Source organism: Brachycentrus maculatus, unplaced genomic scaffold (genome assembly GCF_059751285.1).
Source record: "Brachycentrus maculatus isolate JH-2025_06_01 unplaced genomic scaffold, ASM5975128v1 h1tg000056l, whole genome shotgun sequence".
NCBI lineage: Eukaryota > Metazoa > Arthropoda > Insecta > Trichoptera > Brachycentridae > Brachycentrus > Brachycentrus maculatus.
Genome location: NW_028280810.1, coordinates 93,025 through 114,941, shown reverse-complemented (window position 1 = coordinate 114,941; position 21,917 = coordinate 93,025). Strand labels below are relative to the sequence as shown.

At 34.0% G+C, this 21,917-nt stretch overlaps 1 protein-coding gene across 3 annotated transcripts in view; it reads left to right on the top strand.

Annotated features, from left to right (window-relative positions):
- Positions 1 to 21,917, top strand: part of Pde8 (phosphodiesterase 8) — a 374,779-nt gene that overhangs the window by 338,995 nt on the left and 13,867 nt on the right. For all 3 annotated transcript variants that reach the window (XM_088278317.1, XM_088278316.1, XM_088278318.1), the window contains exon 11: positions 20,833 to 21,034. In XM_088278317.1, the coding sequence (XP_088134443.1) occupies positions 20,833 to 21,034 (202 nt within the window). The remainder of the gene's footprint in view (positions 1 to 20,832; positions 21,035 to 21,917) is intronic.

Here is a 21,917-nt window from a genome sequence, read left to right as displayed (position 1 = left end):
ATTAGTACGTTTATGCTCTAAGATATGAGTAAGGTGCATCTTAACAAAAATTTACATCTATCCTCATAGGAAAATAGTCAACTTAATATTTTATTACCGTTTTTGTTATTTATTTATTTAAACATCATGTACAGAAAATAAATAAGTACGTTGGCGGACTATTGCTAAAAAGCAATATCTTCCAACCAACCAAAAATAGACTAATGATATTGATCAAACGTTTGAACATAAAAAAAAACATAAATTACAAATAAACATATAAAAAAAAATTACAAAATATGACAATAAGGAGGGCAAAAGAAAAGGGGAGCTTAAGGAAGGAGGTAGAGGGAAAAACTAAAGGAGGAGGATTGATGGACAGTTAGGATTCTAATGATAAAAAGTAATGTCTCAAACGTTTTTTTCTTTCTTTGTTTGTGTTAAAAATGATAAAAATAAAATATTTGTTCGAGGTTATGATTTAAAAACAATCATCCTTAAAATGAAATCCGTGAAATGTAAACTAAAAATACAAAGATAAAACCACAAAATGACTGCTGAATCAGTTAATAAAATTACTTAAAATATATTAATTTCTGTTTTTCACAGTTTTACCGCTTAGTTTATTCTATGCTCGATTTCTTTAGAGGTTTTTGTAGTTTTTATTTTAAAATTTGCATAATATTATGAAAATAAACTAGCCGGTTAGTGTTATATCGTAATGTCACTAGGTTTAGTGGATCGTGTGAATTTTTTTTTGTTATTTTAGTTTATCTAAAAAAATATCTCACCATCTCAAAAATCGCGAAAACTACTCAAATAATAATTAAATCACATTTGAATCACTTAAATAACTACAATGTCTTTTAATGTCGATAAAATAATTAACCACAATATATTTCATAGGTATAAACGAAATATGTAAATTGCTAAGTGCCTTAAATAAATTTTAATTTGATCATTTCGAATGGAGTTTTTAAGTATATTTGAGGGGTTGTGGAAATCAAAATGTACCATTTCAAATTAAGTAAAATGAACTCGGCGTATGTCGTATTTAATTTTTCAAATTCCCCTTCAGTCTTGAGTTGTTGATCTTTTTAATCTTCAGTTGTCGGTTCTCATTTTCCGACCCTAGACAGTCATAGTATTCATTTCATTTCCAGTGCATTATAAATAGTCAGGCTGCATTCCTCTCACGATACCTCGTTATTATGCTCGTAGGTTTGCATTTGCAGAATTCTCTGTGTAATGGCATCTGGAGCGAACTTCATCCTTGCATCCTAGCGTGTGTGGGAAATGCATCTATACGTGTCTCTCGGGTCTCTGCGATTTTCTCTTATACTATTGTACGTGGAAATTATTACGGAAGGAATTCAAAGTGTACATACTTTCTAGGTGCACAAAATAAGTTTTAATATACAGTTCTTTCGTGAAAATTAAATTGCATATTGACATTTATTTTTAATATTTATTTTATCAGATACCGGATTATTCATTGTTTTGATGAAATATCATTATTTATATATATATATATATATATATATATATATATATATATATATATATATATATATATATATATATATATATATATATATATATATATATATATATATATATATATATATATATATATATATATATATATATATATATATATATATATATATATATATATATATATATATATATATATATATATATATATATATATATATATATATATATATATATATATATATATATGTATATATGTAATAAAATAACTAGGTACCTACCTATACATTTTATTAAGTACTTACAAAAAGTACCTACATAAAACAGTTCTACCACCAGATGCCGCATGCGTCGCTCAGAATTAAACAAAAGACTTCCGATAATATTATTAACTGTCAGAATCAGATAGATAGATAGATAGATAGATATAAAAATTATTATAAAGATAAATTAAGAATAAACTTTAATTACAAAGCAACACATTTGTTACTACTAACGGTACTGGATCACTTTTATTAGGAAGACGAAAACGCGCAAATGAAGACAATCTTTTATTTATTAAAATCACAAAGTTATAAATGTGAAAATAACAAATTTTCACCAATATATCTTAAATTACCAAACACAAGGGCGAGAAGAACAGAGCGACACCAATATAAAAACAGAGCGGGCGCGGCGTATACGCGTTTTGAATATTGTCTAATCTGAACACACAAATATTTGTCCGCCACCCCTTAAATACTATTTTAAAGGCGTTGCATGGGGTGGGGACAGTATTTGTAGCATTTAAAACTTACTGAACTGCGTCTCTTTGTTCTTCTCGACTACCTTTACAACTTACATAATCTTAATTTCTAAACATAAGAACATTTCTAAATATTTCTAAACATATTATAATAACATTAAAAAATACACTATTTTTTATGACACATAAAATTACATAATTTTTAATTTACTTAATGGTAAGACAATGTCCATTCGTTGCTCAGGCCAAGTTGTGTTATCGATATTGTACAATAGTTGGGTGGAATAAAAATTATAAATCTTTGAATAGACCCATTCGGAAGATACACTCCCCTCCGTGAAACACGTTTCACCAAACGGTTCCCTTACTTAAATTCAGTCGAGTGTTAGCAATAAATAATTCAAAATAAGTAGACAAAAGATTTCACAAAAAATTGAAGTCACATTAACATTGAGAATGCCTTCCTTCACAAATAAGGGTCCGTATACACGATAAATCAACTTCATGGAGGGTCTTTTTCTCCGAATACTTGTTAAAATATGTCTCCGGATTCTAAAGCTAAGATATGTGGCAAAATTAAGTCATAAATTATACTAATAATGATAGATATATCGAGACGTTTTAAACTTCGTCGCCAATTCTGACGTTTTCATGGCTGACGTCGCCCTTTTTAGGGCTAAAGAAAACATACTTCACTTGAATTATAGGTCCAGTGTTATTTGACGCGCCACGTGTCACATGACACGTTATCTCCCCGATTCATAGAATAACAAACGAAAAATATCACATTTCAAATTTTAATGCGCATATTATTTTAGCCTAACACAAATCTTCATCACACTCCTAAGTTTCGACCTTTTTCTTATCGACGTTAGTTAATCTATCATTCAACCTATTGGTACTTTGCCGAGAGTTTTTACCTGCTCAAGTAGGTATTCTCTCTCATATTTCGAATGCGGTCAACGGTTGCGCTTATGTATGGGACATGTTGAGTAACTTATCGATATCCTTCATATTTTTATTTTCGTTATATTATTTGTATCATTATTATTATTTATAATTATTATTACTATTTTTTTTATTTTTTTTTCATTTATTTATTTATTTTATATTTATTTTACATCTAATATTGCAATTTTAGTGGCTGGCCTACGATATATTCCAGTGTTGGTTTTAATTTCCACCACTCTTACTTGTTTATTAGAACCGTGGTATATTTTCGTTATTACTCCTTTTGGCCACGTATTCCTTGGAAATGTGTTGTCACACAGAATCGCGATATCTCCTTCTTTTATGGGAGGTACCTTGTTGTGCCACTTTGGACGTTTTGTTAAGGTAGGTAAGTATTCCTTTACCCATCTGGCCCAGAACTGGTCGGTGAAATATTGTGCAATTCTCCATTGTCGTTTTAGACACATATCATCCTTGTTGAAAACACCAATTATTGGTGAATCATAATCATACCCTAACAAGAAATGATTCGGTGTTAAACTTTCACAGTCTTTACTGTCGAGAGATACGTGTGTTAAAGGCCGACTATTGACGATATTCTCTGCTTCTAATAATAACGTATGTAGTGTTTCCGGCCTAGGAGCTTGCTCTTTTAAAATAGCGTAAAAAGTCCGTTTGATGGACTTCACCAGACTTTCCCATGCCCCACCGTGGTGAGGGGAGGCCGGAGGTATAAATTTCCAAACTATTCTTCTATTGGTCATTTCGTTTGTAATCGTGTATTGATTTAAAGATTGGATTGATTGTTTCAACTCTGTATTCGCGCCCTTTAGATTCGTACCGTTATCACTCCAAATAGTGATGGGAACTCCGCGTCTGGCTACAAAACGCCGTATTGCTAATATTGCAGAATCCGTTGAAAGGGAGTCGGCTACTTCTATGTGAATAGCTCGTGTCGATAAACACGTGAATAATACGCCGTATCGTTTCTCATGCCTTCTTCCTATGGTAACCATCAGGGGCCCAAAATAATCCATTCCCGTATTTGTAAATGGACGAATGTTATGTTGCAGCCTTTCTGATGGAAGATTGCCCATTAAAGGAAACTGTGGTTTCGCTTTATTGTTTCTGCACGTTTGACATAAATAATTAACTTTTCTGACTGCCTGTCGCCCGTTTATTACCCAATATTTCTGCCTTAATTTGTTCAAAACGTACTCCACTCCGTTATGTCCACTTTTATCGTGGTAATATTTTATTAATAATTCAACAAACTGATCTTTATTGTGGAGAATAATAGGAATAGTTGCCCCCACTTTAACATCGGCTACCTCAGGGATGCGTCCTTGCAGTCTGATAATACCGTTATTATCTAAAAATGCGTTTAATTTCCTCAGCTTGCTTTCGTTTGGTAATACCTGATTCTTAACGAGACAATGTATTTCTTTCGAGAAACATCTTTTCTGCGCTTCCTTTATGAGGAAGTTTTCGGCTTTCTTAACATCTTCCGGAAATAAAATTTTATCTTCTGTTTTTCGTTTGCAAATATCAACAAATTTAAATACACAGGCTACCGTTCTAAGTAATCGTACATATTTAGAGAATCTAGATAACTCTATAAAGTCACTACGTGTGTGTAGAGAGAGTATAGCTGCCGGTTTCAATTCTAATGTTTCATTATCAATGTTAATATCGTTTTTATTATTTTCTGAAGGCCAAAGTTCTATAGACTCCTTCAGGAAAGTAGGTCCTGCTAACCATTTGCCGTGCAAAGATAGGTCTAATGTAGAATTGTCTCGCGTCGCTTCGTCCGCTACATTTAACTTAGTCGGAATCCAGCGCCATGCGTCGGATCCGACTAGTTCGTCTATCTCACCTAGACGATGTGCCACAAAGGGTTTGAAGTTTCTCGAATCAGATTTTAACCAGCACATCACGGTTTTTGAATCTGTCCAGAAATGTTTAGAGTCAAATTTTACTGTGTGCTCGTCTGTTATCGCTTTACACAATCTACTCCCTAATAGGGCGGCTTGCAATTCTAATCGCGGAACAGAAATTGGTTTAATAGGAGCTACTCGAGTCTTACTAGCAATAAAGTTGACGAAAACATTTCCATTTTTATCCCGCGACCGATTGTAAGCGACGCAACACATCGCCTTCTCACTTGCGTCGCAAAAAATATGTAATTGCCTTTCTTCTATTTGGTCTATATATAATTCATAATGACGCGGGATTTTTACTAACTTTACGGCCTCTAAATCTTGTAGCCACTGTGTCCATTCTTTAAAATTACGATCATTTAACTTTGAATCCCAATTTGTTCCCGATCTCCAAACGTTTTGTAAGAGGATTTTAGATTTTATTGTCAACGGGGCTAGAAATCCCGGGGGATCAAACACTGACATTATTACCTGCAACATTTCTCTTTTAGTCGGACGTGTTCCTCCCGTGATCAATTCAACCGGTAATTTTTTAAAACTTATATCGAATGAGAGTGTATCCGAATTCGGATCCCATTGTAAGCCCAAGGTGCGTTGCATTGGCGTACTATTAACGTCGAAGTTTACTATTCCCTGAGTTCTATTTTCTTCTGGAATGAATTCTAATATTTCCGGAACGTTAGATGCCCAGCTAGTTATGTTAAAACCACCCTGTTGATGAATAAAATAAACATCTCTTGTTATTTTCTTCGCCTCCTCAATTGTGTCGATGCTATCGAGGTAGTCGTCCATATAGTGTTTGCTACCAACTGCCCGAACAGCATCGGGATATATCGAGGCGTACCGTTCCGCATTTACGTTTCTTACATACTGTGCGGAGCACGGGGATGATTTTGCACCGAAAACCATCGATTTCATAACATACACGGAGGGTATACACGTTCTATCCATCCCTCTCCACAAGAATAATTGACACGGTAAATCGTCCTGTGATATTTTTATTTGAAGGAACATTTCTTGAATATCAGCTGTAAAGGCTATTTTATACTGTCTGAATTTAAATATAATACCCAACAAGGAATTGTAAAGATCTGGACCGGTTAAAAGTCTATCGTTTAAGGATACACCCTTTGTTTTAGCGGCTGCGTCAAATACCAGTCTTAATTTCCCTGGTTTATTTGTATTATAAACTGCAAAGTGTGGTAAATACCATTTTTTAGTACAATCTTTAAAGTAATTTGCATCAATTTTCTCCGCATAACCTAGTTTTAAATAATGATTTATTTTCTCCGTGTATGCCTTGGCGAAGTTCTCATCTTTATCCATCCGTTTTTCCAAATTAAAAAGTCTATCTTTAGCCATTTGCAAATTATCGGGCAGAAAATTATTTTCCTCCTTCCATAATAATCCCGTTTCCCAATGTTTATCCTTCAGCCGCGTAGTTTCGTTTAATATATGAATCGCTCGTTTATCGTCTTTACATATTCTAGGAGATATTTCCGAGTTATCTAACTGAAAACTACTTTTAATTAATTCGTGTAGCTCTGCGTTTTGTCGTTCAGTAACATGACAATTTATCTCCCCTGTAAGTCGTTGCGAATTTGGCACGTGTCCTAACGCCACCCATCCAAGCAGTGTATAAGAAACAGACAACGACTCTCGCGGTCCTTGGATTAATTTCCTAGAGATTATAAGTTCCCAGTTATTTTGCCCTATCAACATGCGCGGTTTCACGGTTTTATTAATGTACGGAGCATTCTTTAAATGTGGATATTTGTCTATGTACGCTTTGGTTACTCCAAGTTGCTCCGGTAGTTCTAGCTTCGATATCGTCCTCGCACTCGCGTTGAAGAATTTTCTCTCTCCCCGTCCTTTTATTTGTACGTTAATTAACATAGAGTTCGAGTCAGTGGAATTCATTTGATTGACTCCGTGTAATGCTAAGTCACTTATGGGACCCTTTAGGCCGATTTCATCAGCTACATCTGCTTCTAACAACGTTACGGTGGAACCATCATCGAGCAGAGCATCGATATTTACTTTACCCCTTGGCCCACTTAATGTTATCGGTATTATTTTTAGGAGTACTCGGTTATTCTCCCATGTATTAGTGACTTGTTCAGAATCTGTTTGAGAAGTGCTTGCGGGTTTTGATTCCGCCGTAGATGATCGTCCCGCCTTGTTGGCATTCTTTGTTAGTAAAAAATGATATTTATTATTGGGATTTCTTTTGAGGAAGAAGCAATTTTTTAATGAGTGTCCTTTATTTAGACACTTAAAGCAAAGGTCGTTTGCCTTTACTAAGTCCCATCGTTGATCGACGGATAAATTTTTAAATTTAGTACATTCCCAGATTTTATGAATTTCTTTACACGCGTTGTGGCATGTTCTTTCCTTCATTTCCTTCATAGCGTACACGTGTGCCCTCTCGGACTCAACTTTATATTTATTTTTATAGTTGTCTTTTTTATTGAATGCGTGTGACCCGTGAGGGTTATTATTAAACTTATTGCTTGGACGAGTAAATACGTTCATTCCGGAATTTTTCGAATTAATTACTATTTGCTCCAACCACGTCGAAAGATAACAAATAATAGGTTGATTGCAGTTGCGCCTGTCTTTATCTGTTATCCACAGCGCCTTTAGGCTATTAGGTAATTTATTTATTAGCGTAGATAATAACTCCGGGTTGTATAGGTGTGTCCTATATTGTTTAACGATTTTAGTAAGGCCACTAAATTTTTTACCTTACAGGAAAATTTAATAATGGAATCAGATCCGGCATTTTCCTCTAATTTGTGTAAATTCCGTATTTCAAATATTGTTTTTTCTATGATATACTCAGTATTCCCGAAAATGTTATCTAAAGTTGTTATTATTTCGTGAATATTACTCGGCGACATCAGCAGTGATGAAACAGCTTCGCGAGCTTCCCCCTTCAAAGATTTTTGCAGACGGTATAAGTTTTCTTCGTTAGATATTTTATATATTGATGTTGTATTATTAAATATCCCCTTAAACGCTATCCATTCCATTGGATTTCCGGTAAATATCGGTAAATCGGACGATAACCTTGGCCCCTGCGAATAATATGACAATGTCTTACCTATACATTCAGCGAGTTCATTGATGCGAGTCTCTTGATTATTGGGTGCTGACTGCATATTGTTATGTGTCGGCTGATGTGAGCAACACTGCTCCGGAAGTTGGTAAGACGTCATCGAAGTCTGCCCAGCTGGTGGCTGCAGAAGTTGCGGCCCCAACTGCGGCGGCATCACGGATCGCGGCCCCCAGGGCAGCATTACAGGTTGTTGTCCCGTCGTCGGCAGCCCAGATAGCGGCCTCCGGGGCGGCATTGCAGATTGCGGCTCCAACGGCGGCGGTATCACGGATTGCGGCCCCCAGGACGGCATTAGAGGTTGTTGTCCCGACGTCGGCAGCCCAGTTAGCGGCCCACGGGGCGGCATTGCAGTTTGCGGCTCCAACGGCGGCGGCATCACGGATTGCGGCCCACAGGGCGGCATTACAGGTTGCTGTCCCGACGTCGGCAGCCCAGTTAGCGGTCCACGGGGCGGCATTGCAGTTTGCAGCTCCAACGGTGGCGGCATCACGGATTGCGGCCCACAGGGCGGCATAACATATTGCTCTCCCAACGTTGGCAGCCCAGAATGCGGCCCACAGGGCGGCATTGTAGTTTGCGGCCCGAACGGCGGCGGAATCACGGATTGTGACCCCCAGGGCGGCATTACATTTGGCTGTTCCAACGTTGGCAGCACGGCTTGCGGCTCCAAGGGCGGCAAATGGTGTTCAGCTGGTGGCGTAGAATCTATTATTTCTTCATATGCACTACACTGATCCGCCCATTCCGATACTCTATCCATGGCGGATTTTTCTGATGCTCTTGATGATCCTTCCGCCATCCTAGTATAATGGACTTCTTCAGCATCTAGTGCCTTTTCTTCTGCCGCCATTCGTGCCTTTTCTGACGGTAGTTGCGACTTGTCAGCATCCGCCCTTTCTTTTGCGAGTCTTGCTCTCTGCCTGGTCACCCTCATTTGAGATGCAGATTGTTCCAGTAGCGCCTTCCTGGATCTCGTACTCCCACTTGTGCTGCTGGTCAGTGAAGGAGTTGGAGTTCGATTGGCTTCCATAGTGTTCCAGATCCGGCTCGAAGGACCAATTTGTTACTACTAACGGTACTGGATCACTTTTATTAGGAAGACGAAAACGCGCAAATGAAGACAATCTTTTATTTATTAAAATCACAAAGTTATAAATGTGAAAATAACAAATTTTCACCAATATATCTTAAATTACCAAACACAAGGGCGAGAAGAACAGAGCGACACCAATATAAAAACAGAGCGGGCGCGGCGTATACGCGTTTTGAATATTGTCTAATCTGAACACACAAATATTTGTCCGCCACCCCTTAAATACTATTTTAAAGGCGTTGCATGGGGTGGGGACAGTATTTGTAGCATTTAAAACTTACTGAACTGCGTCTCTTTGTTCTTCTCGACTACCTTTACAACTTACATAATCTTAATTTCTAAACATAAGAACATTTCTAAATATTTCTAAACATATTATAATAACATTAAAAAATACACTATTTTTTATGACACATAAAATTACATAATTTTTAATTTACTTAATGGTAAGACAATGTCCATTCGTTGCTCAGGCCAAGTTGTGTTATCGATATTGTACAATAGTTGGGTGGAATAAAAATTATAAATCTTTGAATAGACCCATTCGGAAGATACAACATTGTTTATTTTATTATTATACACCCACTTTACATATTATTTACACTTAATTTTCAAAAGGAAAATATTACCACGTTATAAAACGACAATTTTGTTAAATGGAAATGGATTATGAAACATTAGATGTATTAAAACAATTACTACAATATGTTCGGAGTGAGAGAGAAAAATTAGAAGATGATCAAAGAAAACGATTAGAAGATAATCAAAGAAGACGTGGAAATCTAAGAACTAGTGATAAAATTAAAGATAAAAGTCCATGTAAGATTTGTGAAAAATTAAATAAGGGAACTCGATATCACCCTGAAGCAACATGCTGGTTTAAAACAAAGGACGATGATAAGATTAATAATAAAAATGAAGATTTACAAATCACACAGAAACAGTGCTTGAAGAATGAAAATAAAAATAATGTGGAAAAAATTTCTACAAAATATAAAATAAAATATACTCCAGAAAAGAAGAATTTCGAAGCAGATTGTATGAGCAGGAATCCAGTATTAGAATCGAAGGAAAATGCAAATGAACAATTAAAAGTTGTAAATTTGGTTAAATTAGAAGATATTTTAAAAGATCAGAATAAAAATGAAGACATACAAATAACACAGAAACAGTGCTTGAAAAATGAAAATAAAAATAAAGTAGAAAAAGCTTCTACGAAAGATAAAATAAAATATACTCCAGGAAAGAAGAATTTAGAAGTAGATTGTCTAAGCAGGAATCCAGTATTAAAATCGAATGAAAATGCAGATGAACAATTAAAAGTTGTAAATTTGGTTAAATTAGAAGATATTTCAAAAGATCAGAATAAAAATGAAGACATACAAATAACACAGAAACAGTGCTTGAAAAATGAAAATAAAAATAAAGTAGAAAAAACTTCTACGAAAGATGAAATAAAATATACTCCAGGAAAGAAGAATTTAGAAGTAGATTGTCTAAGCCGGAATCCAGTTTTAGAATCGAATAAAAATGCAGATGAACAATTAAAAGTTGTACATTTGGTTATATTAGAAGATACTTTAAGAGATCTGAATAAAAATGAAGGAATTCAAAAGAAAAAAACAAATGGATTGAGAAAAACTGTGTCTACTTTAAAAGGGTCAAGAAAAAAAAAATACAAAAAAAAAAGAAAAAAAAAAGAACGAAAAAAAAAGGAAAAAAAAGGAAGAAAGAAAAAAAACAAGAAAGAAAAAAAAGAAGGAAAAAAGAAAGAAAGAAAAAAAAAAAAACTTTATCATATCACTAAACTTATACAAGAAGATGATCCGGAGGACGAGTGAAAATTTTACTATGAATTTTCATCCCCAAGGGGGGAGATGTAATAAAATAACTAGGTACCTACCTATACATTTTATTAAGTACTTACAAAAAGTACCTACATAAAACAGTTCTACCACCAGATGCCGCATGCGTCGCTCAGAATTAAACAAAAGACTTCCGATAATATTATTAACTGTCAGAATCAGATAGATAGATAGATAGATAGATATAAAAATTATTATAAAGATAAATTAAGAATAAACTTTAATTACAAAGCAACACATTGTTTATTTTATTATTATACACCCACTTTACATATTATTTACACTTAATTTTCAAAAGGAAAATATTACCACGTTATATATATATATATAAACATATATATAAATATATATATATATATATATATATATATATATATATATATATATATATATATATATATATATATATATATATATATATATATATATAAACTAACTAACTTACTAACCAATACGCCGCTTCCCCGCAAGGGTAGGCAGAGAGAATAGAACGCCACACCATTCTGTCTTTGCAAACATTCTGTAATGGAATATCTATCGATCTAAGATAAAATCTTATAAGATATATATTATCAATAACGGAATTTAATTTGATATTCGTATTACATGTTTCATTTTTCTGGAAAATGATTTAAAATTTCTTGTTAATATTTTACAACTTTTAACATTCGTCGCTTTTAAAAGCGTAATTTTCCGCAAACAAGGAATCCAGGGTGAATTTTTGTTTTTTAATAGAAAGTTTATTAAGAGAATACATTTCGACATTTTGACTTACTTAATACTTACTTTAATATTGGGATGTATTAGTGTGGCCGAACTCTTTAAAATCTCATCAATTGACTTTTGAAAGCCTTTCATCAAGTACCACCACTTAACAAAAAGGGCTTCAAAATACTATCACATTTAAAATTTGCGTGTACGGTATTGTAACAAGAAAAGGTTGATGCATTTATATTTTGAGCGTTAAAACTCGCTTTAAAAAAAAAACTTATTCGACTCAACAATAGATGGTGCTGAGGTATTGCGAATAAAATTATGTAAAACTTTAATTAAAATTGAAAGTCATGTTTTTCACGCGTCTCCTAGTATTTAAAACAATTCAGAAATAATCTGACACACATTTTATTAAGATCTGCTGAAAATAACTTGCTCGATTCAACCATAGATGGTGCCGAGAACTCGCATGTGAAAGAAGAAGAAGGTGTCGTTTGAAGGATAAATATTACTTCAGCTTATACTCAACATCTGTGTTTCGGGTGTTTCCCAGTATGAAAAAATAATCCGGTTATGATCATGCATAGATACATCCAAATAAAATGGTTCCTGCTAATAGAAAAAAAAAACTTTCCCAATCCAACCATAGATGGCTCTAGTAAACTCATATGTAGTGTCATGAGATTAATGATAGGTATATGTAAGAGTTCCAAAATTTGAGCAGTGTGGTTGTCAGTCATGGGTAGAATGGTGAATATTACACCACTTTAAAGTGATCATATAAACAGTCCATGACAGGTCGTTAACCCTCTAAATACCCAGAGTTTGGTATTTTTTCTCATCTATGTTGAGAAATCAACGGTTGATATCGTGGGTGTACTGGAAAAAATCGTTAACTCTAAAATATGCAATTTTGACTTAATGATGCAGTATTATAAAATTTTCATCGTTATATAAACTGGCAAAATACACTAAGTAGTTTGAAATATCATGTTTATGTGGTTTTTAAAGTAAATTCAACTTTATGTTTTATAGCGGTTATTTAATTCAGACTAAAGGCTTTATCCACCCTACCTTCGACTTATTTTCAGGCAATTTTTTTTTATAAACAAGCAAAAAATCACAACGTTTGTTGTCACAAAACATCGTCAGGTATGAAACCTGACAAAAATTTGTCAGTGTATCCGGTACGCATTAAATGTTTTTGAAACAGATGTCTTTTCTCGTGCGCCTAGGCTATACGGGTAAGTGCGGAATGGCGAAGAAAAACCGCGCGTATCACGTACGTTCGTATGTATAGGGCGGTTAAACAACAGGGAATATTTTTTTTCTTTCTGATCTCACGCGAATGGGTTATTTTAACCCTTTGAGGACAGAATAAAAAATATTTTACTTAACACATTTCTAGAAATTATTTACAAATAAGTGTATACAGCAACTGAAAATTTACTGAAAATTGTGCACACAGATTGATACAATATTTATCCCTCAACAAAATTATAAATACACATTGTGTGCCTGGTGGTTGGCAACAAAGACCATGTTTTATAAAGTTTATAAATCAAAGCATTTATTCTTGAAATATGAGGTAATATATAACACTTCTTATTTTTAGTATTATTATGACCATAACTCACCTGTCATTTTGTTTATTTCGTTCAATAACCTCACAAAATTGATAAACTAAGATACAGATAACCTATAAATATCCCGACATGTGCACATTGCCACAAAAAATAGTCTGAAATAAGCTCCAAGACAATGATACCGACATAAAATCTATACAAGCACTATTTCTGTTACATAGGCAACACATATTGGACTATTGTTTTAACTAGAAACCTGTAGGCACATGGACAATTTATTTTTAATTTGTGGTTAGCAGCAGTAACCATTTGTCCTGAAATGGTTGATAAATAACTAAGGTTTGTCGCGAAATTAACTTTTCCGTACATATTTCAGCATGCCAACCGATCAAGATGTTAGCGAGGTAGACGCTAATTAGTCCAATTGGATCTCCTCCGGATCCTTTGTCTGTCGAGGACCTGATTGACTAACGAGATGTAAATAAGATATTAACTGAAACAGAAATAACCGTTAGCGCAGAAATGTTTCCCAAGGACTCTTTTAATTGAACCGAAGTTCGTATTGATTTCTCAATCCAATTAGGGCTAGTCACGAAATTTAATTGCACAGCTTGATAGGTTTTATTCAATTGACATCTCAACATAGATGAAGAAGAATACGGAATGATTCTGGGAATTTACAGGGCTTACGAAAGGCTGGTTCATCGAGCCTGGGTGAGGACCTAACCGTCATCGGATTCGTGTTAGTTCATAAGGAACTCTCACGCGAGGTAGTAGCATATCGCTCACTCCTTTCAACAACGTCATATATATAAAAAAAACTTGATTTTTCAGGAGATCGTTTTTAAAGTTTAAGAATATAATCAAATGTATTAAAAATAAATATCAAGCCACTTAATGAACTTTTTACTGTGCAACAGATCTTTTTAGGTAAAACCTCAAGGTTTTTTCTCCATTTGAAAAATATTTAGTATATTTTAAAAAATAATCAAACAATATATTTTCTTCAAAATTTAAAAACAATACTTTCTGCCCTGTAGCGGGTAAATATTTAGTTAAAAATTTGCCACTTTTGCTGGGATGTAGTACATTTTCTGGGCATTCCCAAAACATGCACAACTAAAAATTGTCGATTTTTAATATATGACGTTGTTGAAAGGAGTGAGCGATATGATAAAAATAGTGAAGGCCATAGGTACCGTAAATCAAGCTTCACACAAAATGGCAAACCCTCTTAATTAAATATCTTATTATGTAACAGTAAATTCATCTTATGACAAATATTTTATATGATTGCAGAGTGACCAGAAGTAGGGAGATTAAGGAATTACAATTGTAAAAGAATGCAAAATTAACATCACTTAAAAACTAAATCCACAAAATTAACGCTTAAAAAATTCAAACGTGTCTCGATGAATTCAGCATCGTTATGACAGATCATTTGAAATTTATTGTCGAAAGCAGTTACTTAACCTCAAAGGTACAAAATATATACTGTCCACTGTTATTAAGTTTAATTCAAAGTTATCATTAAATATTCTAAAATTACGCGAACAAGATAATTAAGATTATCATAATAAATACCACTTTTTCTCATAATCTATTATGACCCGTGTTTCGATGTATTCGCGTTATTTTCAAGCACCGTAAATGATACGAAATGTTAAGAAACGCGTGTTTTAACCAAGTAAAACTTAAAATAAAAATGGATAGATGTTACCGCAATTTGACGACAGAATTAATAAATCAAAGAAAATCAAGGTTTTAATTCATTTTTCGACGATCCGATAAAAAATTCGCGGCGCCCTGGTGCGCCGTAGAAAGTAAAGATCCGGCGCCGTGCGTCGATCCTCTATCATCCGAAAGCACAAATATTTTATTTTTTGTTGTTCTCTGTTTCAATTCTGAATTCTTGTAAATATAATAAAACTCAATTTCATATTGTGGATGTTTTAATTTTTGTACCTATCTATCCAACTAGTATTATTGTAGGCACCTATATCTTTTGACTATAATATATACAGATCTTTTATTAAATGCTTTCTATCTTAAAATTTTCATAAAACAAAAGAAGTGTGCGTCAGAGATGCAGCATCAACAATATAGTCGCCATTAACTGTGAAAGTTTGAAAGTCTTTATTGAAAGACCCTATATATATATATGTATATATATATATATATATATATATATATATATATATATATATATATATATATATATATATATATATATATATATATATATTTAAATATATACATATACATATATTTATATATTATATATATATATATATATATATATATATATATATGTATATATATATATATATATATATATATATATATATATATATATATATATATATATATATATATATATATATATATATATATATATATATATATATATATATACATATATATATATATATATATATATATATATATATATATATATATATATATATATATATATATATATATATATATATATATATATATATATATATTTATATATATATATATATATATATATATATATATATATATATATATATATATATATATATATATATATATATATATATATATATATATATGATATATATATATATATATATATATATATATATATATATATATATATATATATATATATATATATGTAGTTACTATATCTATTCCAAATAGCTTACTAATGTAGGGCGCCGAGACATAATACTAAGCTTGTAAGTGCGCACGGTCTGAAAAAGATTGGGAACCCCTGATCCAGACAATAATTTTCTTCGTAGTTGTACTATATATATGTATAGCCTTAGTTTGAAACTTTATACAGTACACCGCCATAAATAGACGTCAGGAGAAGGGATGGGCTTGTGCAGGAGCGGGTAGATTGCGATAGTGAACGCGCGTATAGTTATTACATCCCCCGAAGGACGTCTTCACTAACTTCTGATTTCACCTGCCATTCTCTTTTCTTCCCTCGCGCTCTAGGCTTTTCGTACACAGCCGGGAAACTTCATCCAAGTTTACCTTGCGTGCATATTGCTTCTCGCGTACTGTGTTATACACTGTGTTATACCATATTACCATACCACAAAGTAAACAATGCTTTTAATACACAAAATATTTCACGCCATCTTCAGTTTCAACTGCGGTGCCGAGTTTTCGAATGTAATGGCGACTGCTGCTACGCTTACTGAAATCTAACGACCCTTCAAGACGACTGCTTGAGAATTTTAGTTTTGTTCTTGATAAATAAGTACTTTATAAAATTTTATCGTTACTTTCTTTCTCTCCAACTGGTTTCGACAAGAACTATGTCATCACCAGGGTTAAACATGTACTAATTCTAAAACATTGAAATATTCATAGTTAGGTGAGTGGGCGGGTTTAAGGCATAATCAATTAAATTAGGTTGGGAGTGAGGGGGGGTGGGGGTGTGTAGTTTTTATTTTTATTACTTCTAGGAATAGGAATGGTAGAAAAATTGGTTGGAGAAAAAAAGTACTAATAAAAAGTGGTTAAAAACAAAGTTTTTTATTTTATAAAGTACCTATATAAAATGTGTATCTGCAAAAAACATTCAAGAAATAAGTACTTCATAATATTTTTTGACATCTCATCAAAGATGGAGAAGAATATAGAAGTCTGGGCATTTACGGGGCTGACGACCGTCATACGCTGGTTTAAGTGATCACTTTACACACGTGTAACATTAACCAATTGTACCCATTATTGACAACAACACCGCTCAAACTCTTGGAAGTTTTATATATATGAACCGATTTCGAAACGTTGTTTTTGAATTATTAGAGCTCCACTAGAGACATCTATTGCCCAGATGCCCAGACTTCCCTATTCTTCTCCATCTTTGATGAGATGTCAAAAAATAATATGAAAATTAACTCCTATAATTGGAGATAATCCAGATTTGTGAACAAGTATTTGGAAACACTCAAAATGTTGTGAATAAGTACTTGTTTAAATTTTAACAATTATTGAAATAAAACATCACTACACCTGTAATAATAATAAAATATTTTATTATGTTTGGCAATATTTTAGTGTTACCATTGAGACTCAAATTCGGTTAAAACCTCATTTTCCCTAGTGAAAACTGGATTTGACCACATACTTTTGTTATAACGGATTGTACATAAATGCATTCAGGTTCAGAATATTGTATTGTAGACGAGAACAACACAGTAGTGTTACAAAATCACCTAGTATTACAAAATGCCATGTCATTCTAATTTTCCCTAGTTAAGATTAGAGCTAATAAAGCGTTTCGTCATATGTAGTTTTCTGAAATGAGTAGAAATATGGCCGTATTCTCAAAATCTGTTTAACAAATCATTTTAACCCAACTATGTAAATACTAACCCTCACCAAACGCATCCTCGAAACGTCATCTAATGTTATCTTTCATAGTTTGTATCGTACCGCGATGTATATTATTTTTAATAATTTTCAGTTATAAAATTATCATTTCGTTTTATATATGTTAAATCTTTAATTTTTTATCAAAACAGGAAAAAGCAAATATTTACGATAATGATTGTCATTAACTTACATTTTGACAAAAAAAATATCAATAGAAAAGTAGCTATACCATATATTTCTTTTAATTAAAAATAATATATAATATGAAAGAAAAAATAAATCTTTATTTTGATATCTCGATAAAGATGAATAAGAATATGGAAGTATGGGTATTTGTACAGGGCTCACGATCTGTCAAAGGTTAGTTTAAGTGATCACCTAATACACGTGTAACATTCACCATTCTTGACCCATGATTCACCCACGATTGACAACGGCAGTACTTAAATATCAAAAATTGTATTTTTACTTTATTTGACACATTCTTACACAGGCGAGATCTCAACACCATCTATGGTTATGTTGTCATTTTATTTTTAAACATAATTTGAGCATTGAAACTTTTATTTATTCACAATATTTTTAATGAATGTGAATATTTCACGATCAATTAAACCAGCATATGACTGGTCGTAAGCTCTGTTAATACCCAGATTTTCCAAAGTTGAGATGTCAATATAAATAACGTCTAAGTGAATAAACCCAGGTTTGTGAACAAAGATTTGAAAACCCTCAAAATATTGTTAATCTTCATTAACTGAGATAGCGTCGTCATGTAACATAGAAAGGATGCGTCTGCTTTGGATTTTTAGCATGGGGCTCTATTTGCGAGAGAAAATTGTGATTTTTACACAGATGGATAAGGATCTTCTTTTATTTTAGTTTTTTTATTTTTTTTTTCATTTTTATAAAACTAGTCAGACTTTGAACAGATTTGTAGAATGCGGCCGGTAGTACTGGTCGTTTTATAATTCCAAGATGATAACATTAGTTATTCTCACATTACTCAGGAATATCAGCCGACTTCATGGCGAGTTACAACCGCCGCCAAGTTCTGCTCCCCCAATCCTTGGATGGCAGTGGATGGCAGTTCCTAGGGTAAAAAGCTAATGATGATACTAAAAAGAATATTCGTCGTCTCTTTAGCGACCGTCTTTTCTCACGATCCAAGATGGCCGCCCTAGCTTTGTACTCGAATACAAAAAACGTCATCCGGTACAAAGCACAAGTACCTAGTATATTTTCATTTGTAGATAGATGTTGATGAAAGATGGAGAGGTCTTAGTTTTAAGTACATATTCACTAAACGAATGATTAGTCGATTACTACCTTAATCATTAGATATAGAGACATTATTTAATATTACTAGTCACTGGATCGTTTGATGAATCGAATCATATTATATAGCAGTAAAAATAGACCGTCGCCAAAATTTTCACATTACTAACAACGATGGTCTTCTAGAACATTCCATTTTGTGTAATCTTGCATGGAATTTCACTTGGTGCTTGGAAATATGCTCTGAAATATATCCGGAGTACCTTAGTTCCAAGTACACTAACACCGGTGTTTGAAGATACTATCAAGGTTTCGGTCGAAGCTTTATTTAGAGAGTCCTTTGACTCTCTCCTTTCTTACTTTATGCATTGCATTTTAAACTCTATTTCATTTCTAAAATATATTCACTCGACTTCAAACCTTGAGAATACCTTTGAAAACTGGTGATATGATAGTTGAAAACCGTTTTTTATCATTCTACATTGTTTTTCCGAAATTGCAGAAGATGAAAAACTCATAAAAGTCATCATCCTTTGGTCATCAAAAATATCAACATACCTTCATTAATGGAAACCAAATCAATGTCGAATTTGAATAAAACGGTCCTCAATAAAATATAAAGTACATTTTTTAAACAAGTCATCAATAATTTCATCTCATACAAACCTTTAAAAACTGGTGTTACGATAATTGAAAACCGTTTTTTATCATTCTACATTGATTTTTCGATTATTGGCCATCAAAAAATCGACACACCCTCGTTGATGGAGACCAAATCAATATCCAATTTGAAAAAGCGGTCCTTGATAAAATTAAAGCCCAGTTTTTAAACAAGTCATCAGTAATTTCATTTCATACAAACCTTTAAAAACTAGTGTTTACGACAATTGAAAACCGTTTTTTTATCATTCTTCATTTCATCTCATGTTGCAGTCTACGGGTAGATATCTCTTAACACATTGACTGCCAGTGTCAGCCACCGGTGACCGACACAAGTCATTTCAAATGCTTCTCGTACCTTGTACCTTATATTGTCATATAAAGTTGATGTAAGGTTACAAAGGCAGGCGAGATGCAATTGAAATGCCTTGTGTCATATAAAGTCAATTTAAGGTACAACGTGTTAATCGAAAGGACACGAGATAAATTGCATCTCATTGACCACCGGAGGCTGACACTTTGCACCTTGTATTGTCATATAAAGCCGATATAAGGTTACAAAGTGTCAGCCTCCGGTAGCCGACGAAATGCAATTGAAATGCCTTGTTTTTAATAAAGTCAATATAAGGTACAACGTGTCAATTGAAAGGACACAAGACAAATTGCGTCTCATCGACCACCGGAGGCTGACACTTTGTACATTGTATTGTCATAAAAAGCCGATATAAGGTACAAAGTGTCAGCCTCCCTCCGTTGACCGATAAAACGCAATTGAAATGCCTTATGTCGGCCGCCGGTGGCTGACACTTTGAACCTTGTATTGTCATATAAAGCCGAAATAAGGAGGGAGGCTGACACAGCCTCCCTCCGTTGACCGAGAAGACGCAATTGAAATGCCTTATGTCGGCCGCCGGTGGCTGACGCTGGCTATCAATGTGTTAAGGGATGGAAAGCGTGATAAGACAATGATATAATGAAAAGAGGGAAGAAGAATGAGCGGTCTGTGGTGCTCCCCAGGAACACGACGCACTTCGTGTTCGTGTCCGAGTCGGTGCCGCCGCCGAGCTCGGCGCCGCCCGCCCCCGGCTGGGAGGCGCGCGGCTCGCTGCAGTCCATGCGGCGCGCCTCGCTGGACGTGCGCTCCGTGGGCTCGGACGGCTACCGGCGCGCCTCGCTCGCCAAGCTGCAGGGCCTGCCGCTGGAGGCGCCCATCACCAAGGTAGGGACGCTCCAACTTCCCGTCGTCCAGGTCTGTTTTCAGTGACAGAGGTATTGCAAGGGACAGGGATATTGAAAGTAACAGGGATATTGAAAGTGTCAGGGATATTGAAGGTCTGGCAGTGACAGGGATATTGAGAGTGACAGGCATATTGAAGGTCTGGCAGTGACAGGTATATTGAAAGTGACAGGGATATTGAAAGTGACAGGGATGTTGAAGGTCTGGCAGTGGCAGGGATATTGAAAGCTTTTAAATGTTAATTCACAGTAAAATCGGAATACAAATCTGTTTCACATTTTCAATAAATTTCGCAACATATGTAGTACATAAAACAAACAAAAATGCTTTGCAAGAGAAGGTCTTTCGGGAAGCCTAGATGCTTCTGTATCAGATCTGGGAATGCGGTGAGACAGGTCTGTTTTCATTAGTACAATTTTATTTCGTAAAGAAATTTTCGTCTGAAATGAAGACTCTAAGGATCATATCTCTCAAGGGTATACGAGATAGAATACCGCTAAGAATGTTAGAAATGAAGACTGTAAGGAGCATATCTGGCAAGAGTCTACGAGATAGAATAAGGAACACAAGTAAAAGTGAAATATGCTAGATTGAAGATGTCGTTAGCTGGGGAGGCAACGAAGAAGCCATGTCGCATATCGCTCGCTTCTTTCAAGAACGTCATGAATCAATAATCAAAAAATTTCAGTTTGGCATATTTTCGGAATGCCCAAAAAATGTACTATATCCCAGCAAAAGAGACATATTTTTAACTCAATATTTACCCGCTACAGGGCAGAAAGTGTTATTTTTGCATTTTGACGAAAAGGAATTGCGTAATTATTTTTTTTAAATATACTAAATATTTTTCAAATGGAGAAAAAAC